Source organism: Lithobates pipiens, unplaced genomic scaffold (assembly GCF_037356315.1).
Source record: "Lithobates pipiens isolate NorthernLeopardFrog02 unplaced genomic scaffold, aLitPip1_a1.2 Scaffold_18, whole genome shotgun sequence".
In the NCBI taxonomy this organism is placed as follows: domain Eukaryota; kingdom Metazoa; phylum Chordata; class Amphibia; order Anura; family Ranidae; genus Lithobates; species Lithobates pipiens.
In genome coordinates this window covers 637,555,502-637,567,925 of record NW_027507758.1, presented here as the reverse complement: position 1 = coordinate 637,567,925, position 12,424 = coordinate 637,555,502, and the positions used below count along the sequence as shown (strand labels likewise).

The 12,424-nt window shown below is 43.5% G+C and overlaps 2 protein-coding genes across 2 annotated transcripts in view; both read right to left on the bottom strand.

The window, feature by feature from the left end:
• Positions 1-12,424, bottom strand: part of LOC143986898 (uncharacterized) — a 1,277,526-nt gene that overhangs the window by 1,235,944 nt on the left and 29,158 nt on the right. The window lies entirely within an intron of this gene.
• The window catches only part of LOC143986896 (uncharacterized), a 237,087-nt gene continuing 231,002 nt past the window's right edge, over positions 6,340-12,424 (bottom strand). Inside the window, 1 exon segment of the mRNA XM_077485302.1 lies at positions 6,340-9,505. Within this exon segment, the coding sequence (XP_077341428.1) occupies positions 8,159-9,505 (1,347 nt within the window). The 3' untranslated portion in view covers positions 6,340-8,158.

Genomic DNA, 12,424 nt, shown 5'->3' with positions numbered 1-12,424 from the left:
CTCCTAGGGCTTACATTATAAAATGGGGGGGGGGTGGTACAAAAGGTGCAGGGAATGATTTGATGGGGGTGGCTCAGGGACAGTTGTTAGGTGGGTGTGGGATAGGCTTCCCTTAATAAATGAGTTTTCAGGGATCTCCTAAAGGTAGACAGGTTAGGGGCTGGTCGGGCATACTGGGGTAGGGAGTTCCAGAGGATGGGAGAGGCTCTGGAGAAGTCCTGGAGGCGAGCATGGGAGGAGGTAATAGGGGAGCTAGGGAGCAGTAGCTCCTGGGAGGAGTGGAGGGGACAATTTGGGCAATATCTGCAGATGAGGTTGGAGATGTAGCTGGGGGCGATGTTGTGGATGGCCTTGTATGTTGTGGTTAGAATGTTGAATTATAAATGGTAGGGCAGGGGATGCCAGTGAAGGGATTTGCAGAGAGGAGCAGCAGTCACAGATCAGTTAGTGAGGTGTATTAGTCTAGCAGCAGAATTCAAAGGATATGCCATTAAGGAGAAAGTTGCAGTAGTCGAGGCGGGAAATAATCAAGGAGTGAACTAGTTGCTTTGTGGTGTAATTAGTCAGGAAGGGTGGAATACTGGAGATGTTGCGGAGGTTAAGGCAGCAGGATTGAGCCAGTGATTGGATGTGGAGACTGAAGGAGAGGTCAGAGTCAAGGATTACACCCAGGACCCTGGCATGTGTGGAGGGACCAATGGTTGTGCTGTTGATCTTAATGGTAAAGTCATGGGGGGGGGGGGACCGAAAAGGAGGAAATTATAACAAGCTCGGTTTTAGAAAGATTGAGTTGGAGAAAGTGGTGCGACATCCATACCGATATGTCATTCAGTAAGTTTGAGATCCGTGAGGAGATCGACGGGGTGAGTTGAGGAGTAGAGAGATAGATCTGGATTTATGACGAGAGACTTTCTTGGTATCTGGGCATTTCCAGATTCTGATAAGCCCCCCCCCCTGTCCACAGACCCCCACAATAACCAGGCCAGGGTTGTGGGGATGAGGCCCTTGTCACATGGGGACATGGTGCTTTGCCATGGGGGGGTCTTCTCTAGAAAGACACCCCTATGTTGAGGGCACATGACCTGGTATGGTTCAGGAGGAGGGGGAGCCGCACACTCATCCCTCTCCCGGTCAGCCAGGCTGCATGCTTGGATGAAGGGTCTAGTATAGGTTTCCGGGGGGGGGGGGGGGGGGGGGGGCACACAATTTTCTGTGTGAGACACTTCCTTAAAATCCATCTTACACTCAGAGGGTCTGGTATGTATTTGGGGGGCTACAGAAAAAGTGACATTTACAAAGAAAAAAATGAATCTTTTTTTTTTTTTTATTTAAACATCACACAGACCCTCCAATGGTCCCCCAAATACATAGAATAACCTGGGGGGGGGGGGGTCTGTGTGCTGTTTTGGTCATTTTAAGTGTAGGGGTATGATCTCAGGTATAAGTATTTTTTTTTTTACAAAACAAAGGTGCTTTATTGTTGTCATGTAGAATGATATACACTATATCCAACAATGTAGTACAGAACACTTCATAAGAGACCTGCAAGAGCAGCTGAGTGAATGCTGCTCACATTCATTCAACTAATTTTATTTTTTAACCACTACAGCCCCGGACCAATAAACACCTTAAGGACCAGAAGTCTTTTTCCAATTTCACACTGCGCTGCTTTAACTGGTAATTGCGCGGTCATGCAATATTGCACCCAAACGAAATTTGCGTCCTTTTCTTCCCACAAATAGAGCTTTCTTTTGATGGTATTTGATTGCCTCTGCGATTTTTATTTTTTGCGATATAAATGGAAAAAGAGCGAAAATTTTGGAAAAAAAATATATTTTCTTCTTTTTGTTATAAGAAAAATCGAATAAACTAAATTTTAGTCATACATTGAGGGCAAAATTTATTCAGCCACATGTCTTTAGTAAAAAAAAATGTCAATAAGCGTATATTTTTTGGTTTGCGCAAAAGTTATAGCGTCTACAAACTAGAGTACATTTTCTGGAATTTACACAGCTTTTAATTTATGACTGCCTATCTCATTTCTTGAGGTGCTAAAATGGCAGGGCAGTACAAACCCCCCCCCCCCCCCAAATGACCCCATTTTGGAAAGTAGAGACCCCAAGGAAATTGTTGATGGGTATGTTGAGCCCATTGAGTATTTATTTTTTTTGTCCTAAGGGATTGAATGACAAAAATATTTTTTTTACAAAAAGTTGTCACTAAATGATATATTGCTCACACATGCCATGGTTATATGTGGAATTGCACCCCAAAATATATTCCGCTACTTCTCCCGAGTATGGGGATACCACATGTATGGGACTTTTTGGGAGTCTAGTCGCGCACAGCACCCCGAAAACCAATCACCACCTTCAGGATTTCTAAGGGTGCAAATTTTTGATTTCACTCCTCACTACCTATCACAATTTTGAAGGCCATAAAATGCCAAAATAGCACAAAACCCCCCAAAATGACCCCATTTTGGAAAGTAGATACCCCAAGCTATTTACTGAGAGGTATATTGAGTCCATGGAATATTTTATATTTTGCCACAAGTTGCGGGAATATTACAAACTTTTTTTTTTTGCACAAAGTTGTCACTAAATGATATATTGCTCACACATGCTATGGGCATATGTGAAATGACACCCCAAAATACATTCTGCTGCTTCTCCTGAGTACAGGGATACCACATGTGTGGGACTTTTTGGGAGCCTAGCCGCGTACGGGACCCCGAAATCCAAGCACCGCCTTCAGGATTTCTAAGGGCATACATTTTTTATTTTACTCCTCACTACCTATCACTACTTATCACAGTTTTGAAGGCCATAAAATGCCAAGATGGCACAAAACCCCCCCAAATGACCCCATTTTGGAAAGTAGACACCCCAAGCTATTTGCTGAGGGCCATGTTGAGACCATTGAATATTTTTTTTTTGTCCCAAGGGATTGAATAATGACAAAAAATAAAGAAAATTTTTTTTTCTACAAAAAGTTGTCACTAAATGATATATTGCTCACACATGCCATGGTTATATGTGGAATTGCACCCCAAAATATATTCCGCTACTTCTCCCGAGTATGGGGATACCACATGTGTGGGACTTTTTGGGAGTCTAGTCGCGCACGGCACCCCGAAAATCAATCACCGCCTTCAGGATTTCTAACGGTGCAAATTTTTGATTTCACTCCTCACTACCTATCACAGTTTCGAAGACCATAAAATGCCAAAATAGCACAAAACCCCCCAAAATGACCCCATTTTGGAAAGTAGACACCCCAAGCTATTTACTAAGAGGCATGTTGAGTCCATGGAATTCAGCGATCAGAAAAATGATCGCTTAGTGACACTGGCAAAAGGGGGTGAAAGGGTTAACTAGGGGCAATCAGGGGGTTAAAACCATTATTGGGTAGTATATCGGGGTACCTAGCGCTATAAAAACCTGGTGGTGAACCTAAAAAGATAACTAGCTACCTAGCGACACTAATGCAGCGATCAGAAAAATGATCGCTTAGTGACAGTGGCAAAAGGGGGTGAAAGGGTTAACTAGGGGCAATCAGGGGGTTAAAACCATTATTGGGTAGTATATCGGGGTACCTAGCGCTATAAAAACCAGGCGGTGAACCTAAAAAAATAACTAGCTACCTAGCGACAGTAGCGACACTAATGCAGCGATCAGAAAAATTATTGCTTAGTGACACTGGCAAAAGGGGGTGAAAGGGTTAACTAGGGGCAATCAGGGGGTTAAAACCATTATTGGGTAGTATATCGGGGTACCTAGCGCTATAAAAACCAGGCGGTGAACCTAAAAAAATAACTAGCTACCTAGCGACAGTAGCGACACTAATGCAGCGATCAGAAAAATTATTGCTTAGTGACACTGGCAAAAGGGGGTGAAAGGGTTAACTAGGGGCAATCAGAGGGTTAAAACCATTATTGGGTAGTATATCGGGGTACCTTGCGATATAAAAACCTGGCGGTGAACCTAAAAACATAACTAGCTACCTAGCGACAGTAGCGACACTAATGCAGCGATCAGAAAAATGATCGCTTAGTGACACTGGCAAAAGGGGGTGAAAGGGTTAACTCTAGGGGCAATCAGGGGGTTAAATCTTTATTGGGGGGTGATAGGGGGCTACCCTGGACCTAACACTAACTGCCCTGACAGTTTTAACTGTTACAACTGACACTGAATGCAGTGATCAGTAAAGAAATGATCAATGCAATCAGTGACACTGTGACTGGGGGGGGGGGGGGCGGGGGGGATCGGGGGGGGGTTTGTGTACCTATGTGTCAGTGTAGTGTTTTGGTGCACTTACTTTTAGTCTTCTCCTCGTAGTCCGGTCAAAAAGACCGCCCCGTGGAGAATGACATCACTTCCTCCTTCCTGTGTAAACAATACACAGTGGGAGGAAGCTCCAGAGGGGGTGGCCAGAAACCAACGGCCATCCCCTCATCACGAATCGCTCCTGGAGCGAACCGGACCGCCGTATCCAGCGGGAGGGGGTCCGATCGGACCCCCCACCCGCTGGAAGGCAGGCACGTACATGTACGTGCTTGTGCCTGCCTGTGCCATTGTGATGACGTACAATGGCAATACGGCGGTCCTTAAGTGGTTAAATAGACCTCTAATGCTGCGTACACACGACCGGACTTTCGGGCAGATTAGGTCCGACGGAATCAGTCTGTCGGACAGTCCGATCATGTGTGGGCTAATCCGATCATTTTTCATTTTAAAAATCTGACGGACCTAGAAATAGAACATGTTTCAAATCTGTCCGACGGACTCAATCCCTATCGGGAAAACCGTTAGCCTGTATGCTGGTCCGATGGACCAAATACAACACAAGGGAAGCTATTGACTACTGGCTATTGAACTTCCTTTTTTAGTCCCGTCTTACGTCTTCACATTCAAAACTAACAGACTATCGAACGGACTTAGTCCGTTCATGTGTGGCCCAGTCCATTCGTTTGGAAGTCCATCGGAACTCAGCTGAAAAGTCATTGGGGAAGACCGTTGGACCTAGTCTGCCGGAAAGTCTCGTCGTGTGTATGCGTCATAAGTGTTTGTGAAAGGTTATACCACAAAATGTACTCAGCCAATGAAAGGTAATGACTACTGCTATCAATAACCCACACAGTACAACACTTCACCCATGTCTTTGGTGATCTCTGATCTCCTTATTGAAGGGAATGTAGATTGTCTAGAGGTGGTTTTTAACCCCTTCGATGTCTGTCAAAGTGTGATGTCCAATCTCCCACACAGGCCTGGGAGATTAGCCCATTGAGACAATGACACAAAGCAGCAAAGTCTCTCCGAGCAAATCAAATCTTTATTCTTTGGTGTGAATATTTAAAGTGGGCTTTCAGAAAGTACCGCCCCTTGAACGTGTCATACAGATTATCCAATCATATACAAGTACAGCCCACAATAAAAGTGAAACTAGTGATTCCTCAAAATCATGTGCTTTCCAAGAAACTAAACAACTGAAAGAAGATAACAGCAACATGAGAAACGAAACTAGATTAGCAAAACTAGAGCATGTATATTTGTGAAGTGGATGTTAGAGAGACACAAAATGGAAACCGAATTTCTTAAAGAATGAAAGCGGTTAAGCTAAATATCCCTTCACTTATGAACTCAGGGATGTACAATTTCTACCACCTGACACCCGGGACATGCAGTTCTGAGGCCTGGACATGTAGTTTTTTTTTTTGCTGTGGGCGAGCAAGGAGCAGGTTTACTTGTCGGATGGAAGCATTCGGGGGACTGAGTGAATGTGCCCCCACCCCGACACACACCCGCTATGTATCCGGGCTCCTCTTACCCATCTGGGACCTGGGACCAGCATAGCGGGTGATGATGCGTAGAGGGGAGGGAGGAGAGAGGACACACATCTGCTCTCCTCCCCTTCTTCTTTCTGGCCCGGAAGTGACATGTATGACATCACTTCCAGTTCCCTGTTGACAGTTTTCTTGGTTATGAAGGCTGGGAAAGAATATAATGCAGTGTGATCTGTATTACTTTACATTCAGTGGAGCACAGGGGAGACATTGGGGGTCTTTTAGACCCTGGATGTCTCATTAAAGAGAACCTGTCACCAAAACATATTACATAGGGGAATTTTTGTCCTCTATGTCAGTGTTGCTCAATCTTTTGTCAGTCAAGGCGCCAAACAAATTTACGGACAGCACCATTCTAAGTTTTAAAAACTATTCTAAATTGTTCTACATAATGCAAGAATACCCACACACATAGGACACCCAATGTTATAAGTGATTTATTCATCCAAAGAAAATACACATTTGCAAACTGGTACAAAATAGTATTCCAATGTTTCTCTTCTACCTTTAGTTTTTCTCCATCACTCAGCTAATGAGACCCCAAAGCTGATGGAGAGAGGCGGGGGAGGGTCACACAAGGATGATATTCGGACATCTGACATCCTCCTTATCAGCTCATGATGTAATTTGCCGTTAGAACAAAAAACGGAGGCCCCGCCCCCACATATACACATGTAGAAACATAAACTCACATATTGGGATGCCTACGTGTGAAAACTTTGATTGTGATACACATGTTACATATCGCTGTGCACACTGGAATGAGAGCTATAATTCTATCACCAGACCTCCTCCGTGGTACTAAACTGATGATCTATAGGGGGCTTTTAAAGTGTCGCCTATAGAAAAGTACTGAAATTTGTCACTATTTCACAGATGCACGCAAATTTAAGGTTGGATATGTTGGTTATCTATTTAACTTGATGCAACCTAATCTTTTATATTTTACCAAAAAATTGGGTCATTTATTGTGTTATTGTGCCCCCTAAAATTAAATTTGGTGTGTTTTTTACAGAAATGTTGTGTTTTCTAGACTTTTGCGATAATATCATGTGACATAAAAAATTGTAATTACCAATATTTTATTCTCTAGGGAGTCTGCTATCAGAAAATATATCATGTTTTGGGGGTTTCATATAATCTTCAGGCCTAAAATGATTTTTTAACACCTTCCCGTCCGGCCTATAGCAGAATAACGGTCAGGCGGGGGTTCCATTATCCTGACCGCATGTCATATGACGTCCAGAAGAACAAGCCGCTCGGGCTCGTGATCGGTTTGTCGCTCTGACACGCCGCATCTCCAATCTCGTTAAAGAGCCTATGATGTACGCTCTTTACCATGTGATCAGCTGTGTCCAATCAAAGCTAATCACATTGTAATCAGGAAGTGCCAGTTATTGGCTTTTTTGCGAGTAGAGGAGAGCCGATCAGCGGATCTCCTGACGGGGGGGGGATCAGCACTGATATTCAGCAATGACTATCAGTACAGGCCCATCAGCGATGATCGCCAGTGATGATCTCCTGTGATGCCAATCAGTGCCCATCAGGGATGCTTGTCAGTACCTCCTCACGAGTGTCACCCATGAGTGCTGCATATTAGTGACTCCTCATCAGTGTCCATCAGTGAAGGAGAAAACTTACTTATTTACAAAATTTTAAAACGGAAACAAAGAAAAACATTTTTATTTCTGAATTTTGTGTCTTTTTTTTATAGCACAAAAAATAAAACCCCCAGAGGTGATCAAATATGACCAAAAGAACGCTCTATGTGTGGAGAGAAAAAAGTAAATTGGCCTGGGCAGGAAGGGGGTTGAAAGTGTCCGTTATTAAAGGGGTTAAACATGTGGGCAAAACCGGCTCAGACGGAAAAAGAGTTCAGAAGGAAACGTTCACCTTCGGGAAGATGTTACATGTTTCTGTTCCTGCAGTGGCTCAGCAACCTGAGCCCTCTGTGTATGACAGCAGTGCGCAGAGAATTTCCGCGTACCGCCTCCCAAGCCACTTCTGAGCTCTCTGGTAGATGAGGAACAAATAGATTGTCATAAGGGACAAGGAGATTGGGCCCCCGATTTAGTCCCTTGGACAAGTTGTTTTTTTCAAAAAATGTTCACATCCCTGGAACTGCTTCTTACATGATGAAGGAGTATATCTGAGGTGTATATCAGGGTGTGCTTCTTCCCCACATGAGACCTGTGATGTCCAGCAACATTCATATAGAAGACATTTCCCGCACTCAAGTCACTAATACACCTCGAGGGTTGTGTGGGGTCCCTGATGTACAGGAAGACAGGACTTCAGTGAGGAACATTTCCCTCACTCAGGACAGGACTGCCCCGTGTGCAATCTCTGATGTGTGTTAAGATTGGACTTCACTGAAAAACATTTCCCACACTCAGGACAGGAATACGGCTTCTCCCCTGTGTGAGATCTCTGATGTTTATAAAGATTGGACTTCTGTGAAAAAAAATTCCCGCACTCAGAACAGGAATATGGCTTTTCCCCCGTGTGAGATCTCTGATGTAATTGAAGATGGGACATCTGTGAAAAACATTTCCTGCACTCAGGACAGGAATGCAGCTTTTCCCCTGTGTGAGATCTCTGATGTCTGTAAAGATCAGACGTTTGTGAAAAACCTTTCCCACACTCAGCACAAGAATATGGCTTCTCCCCTGTGTGAGATCGCTGATGTGTGTAAAGATGTGATTTATTTGAAAAACATTTCCCGCACTCAGGACAGGAATACGGCTTTTCCCCTGTGTGAGATCTCTGATGTTTGTGAAGATCGCACATCTGTGAAAAACATTTCCCGCACTCAGGACAGGAATACGGCTTCTCCCCCATGTGAGATCTCTGATGTCTGGAAAGATTGGACTTCTGTGAAAAACATTTCCCACACTCAGGACAGGAATGCGGCTTCTCCCCCGTGTGAGATCTCTGATGGTTGTAAAGATTGGACTTCTGTGAAAAACATTTCCCGCACTCAGGACAGGAATACGGATTCTGCCCCGTATGAGATCTCTGATGTGTGTAAAGATGGTACTTCTGTGAAAAACATTTTCCGCACTCAGAACAGGAATACGGCTTCTCCCCTGTGTGAGCTCTCTGATGTCTGTAAAGAACGGACTTCAGTGAAAAACATTTTCCACACTCAGGACAGGAATGCGGCTTCTCCCCGGTATGAGATCGCTGATGTGTGTAAAGATGTGATTGATTTGAAAAACATTTCCCGCACTCAGGGCAGGAATAAGGCTTTTCCCCTGTGTGAGATCTCTGATGTTTGTGAAGATCACACTTCTGTGAAAAACATTTCCCGCACTCAGGACAGAAATACGGATTCTCCCCCGTGTGAGATCTCTGATGTGTGTAAAGATGGGACTTCTGTGAAAAACATTTCCCGCACTCAGGACAGGAATACGGCTTCTCACCTGTGTGAGATCTTTTATGCACATTAAGATTGTATTTAGAATGGAAACACTTCCCGCACTCAGTACAGGAAAACCTCTTATCTTTTGGAAGGGTGGCACTGTGTGGTGCCGGATGGAAATTTGAGGTAGTCGGGTTTTCTCCTGGACTATACTGTGTGATGTCCTCATCTTCTACTTTACAGTCTGGAGACAAAGTGAGACAATCCTCTGAGGTTTTCCTCATCTCCCGTCCATCTACTAAAATAGAAATACAAAGATTATTACTAGACATAAGCAGATTGGTTCCCTTAAACCAGGACTCCGCCCACATCAGGCAGCTTTGTCTCTGAGAGCCCGTTCACACTGAGGCAGCACGACTTGCAGCGCGACTGCCTCAGGTGACCGGGATCCAACTTTAGCGGCAGCTTGCAAAATGACTTCTGTATAGAAGTCAATGCAAGTCGCCACCAAAAGTCGTACAGGAACCTTTTTCTAAGTCAGAACGACTTGAGTCGCTCCAATTAGAACGGTTCCATTGCACAGAATGGGATGCGACTTGTCAGGCGGCTAAGTCGCCTGACATGTCGCCCCTGTGTGAACTGGCTCTGAGGGTCTTACAATTCCCCTCTCAAGGTAACTAGTAAATGGGTCCTCTGATCTCCTACCAGTTCATTTCTTTATTCATGGACCTTAGGAAACAACGAGAACTGTCTTTTATAGGAGTGACAGTGATGAGGGGATTATAGGACGAGTGTCCCCTCCCCCTCTATCATTCATTGCCATCTTCCCAACACAAGAAGTCCTGCACTTCCTTATTTAGTCCATGATTTAGTCATGAATAACAGCGGGGCTGAGCCCCACCAGAGGTCAGAGAGTGAGGATGAGGGGAGAATAAACCAGATGAAGACTGGACTGATCCTGAAGACCATCATCTTCTCTTTTTTAGGAATACATGTTTATTGCATTTTACAAGACATACGGGTTAATCAGCTGTGAGCGAACACATAAGAATAGGAACACAACTAACAAATCTTGTACAACAGCTGGAACACTAGCAATCTTATTATCATGTACTTCTTGTCACAAAAAACATGTCTACAACATAATATAGTTTAAGGTAGAGCAAGTAGATACTCAAGAGGGTAATGTCATATATTGGTCCAGATGGACCAGGGTTCCCACAAAGAGTCAAAGGCGGATGCCTGACCAAGCATGCAGTGTTCTGGGCTAATTCGAAAGCCGCCGGAACACCGTTAAAGTCCATGGAACATTAACATGAAAAATCAAAAGTGTTCATTTTAAAGGCTTATATGTAAGTTATTGTCATAAAAAGTGTTTGGGGACCCGGGTCCTGCCTCAGGGGACATGTGTCAATTAATTCTTTTTTTTAAAAACGCCTATTTTTTCGGAAGCCGTGATTTTTTTTTATGCTTAAAGAGAAACAATAAAAATGAAATACTCCTTTAAATATTGTGCCTGGGGGGGTGTCTATAATATGCCTGTAAAGTGGCGCATTTTTCCTGTGTTTAGAACAGTACCACAGCAAAATGACATTTCTAAAGGAAAAATTGTCATTTAAAACTGGCTGTAATGATTTTTTTTTCAATGAGTTTTATCTATATTGCCAAGACTCAACAATTCATTAAAGGCTGCGAGCAGTTTTAAATGACAATTTTTCCTTTAGAAATGTCATTTTGCTGTGGTACTGTTATAAACACGGAAAAATGCACCACTTTACAGGAATACTATAGACATCCCCCCAGGCACAATATTTAAAGGAATATTTCATTTTTCTTGTTTCACTTTAAGCATTATTACAATCCCTGCTCCCGAAAAAACTGGGGCATTTAAAAAAATTTTATCATTGATACATGTCCCATGGGAGAGGACCCGGGTCCCCAAACACTTTTCATTGCAAGAACTTGCATATAAGCCTTTAAAATTAGCACTTCTGATTATTCATGTTAGTGTCCCATAACGGTGTTTGTGCGTTCTTGCCAAATTTTTTGCCTGTTCTCATGTTCTGGTGCGAACCGAACCGGGGGATGTTCGGCTCATCCCTACTGAGAAGTGTGGTGTGGTTTCTTTATTCTACAAAGTACTAATTTATCCTATGGGCATCCCCTGTCCCTTTTCCCCAACCAAGTTCAATCCCCTAATAAAAACAACAAAAACAAGCAAGAGACTGTTCATCGACTGAGAAGTGTGTCTAATGGATGTCTGGCGGCAGGGTGAAATGTGTGGCTGCTGTAACACGTAGCAACCCCATGGGGTGAGGGCTACACAAGCCTACTTTGCCTCTCTTATTAATAGAAACTCGCCATGGTATAAATCAGACTAATAAAGATTTATTAAAATAAAGGGTTGCGCTTACAAGAAGCGAAAGTATAAAAATATCCATAAAAGATTTGCCGGCCGGTTTGCAGACACCCCAACATCATTCTGTGACGAAACGTACATCGGGAGGTTGGACGTGCTGATATCATTGTGTTGTACCTTGTGAGCGGAGCGGACGGGTGTCTGCAAGCTGGCCGCCAAATCTTTTATGGATGTTTTTATCTTTTTGATAACTGTTCGTTTGATAACTGTTTATATTCATTGTTTTTAGTGGTATGCAGACAGCTTTCCTCTTTTTACCACGATCACTTATTCACTTTATTTATTCTTTTAGCGCAGCCTCCTTTTATATTTTACAAATTGTATATGTATATATGTCACTTTTGAGCTGCAGCTATTTTCTTTATTATTTTTTTGTAGGTATAGCGCAGTATTTTTACTATTTATACTCTCTTATTAATACCTTGTCATCCAGTCCCCATCGGCTCTTCTCAACCTTTAACTTTCTGCTTCGCCCCCCACCCCCTCTACCCACTAACTCACTCAATGCCCAAGAGATTGCTAATCACTTCAAAGACGAGATTGATGCAATTTGTGAGGACACCCCCACTGTGCGTACATCTTCGCCACCCAACATACCTGGCCTAACAGCACATTCAACACTTTTCCCAGATGCCTAACCTAACCAATTATCCCTTGGATCCTGTTCACAACTACTACGATCACCCTCTTCTTCTATCCTATGGCTCCCTCACTCACATCTTCAATCTCTCCCTCTCTAGTGGCACCTTCTCCTCACCTCTAAAACATGCACAGATCATTCTCATACTTAAAAAAG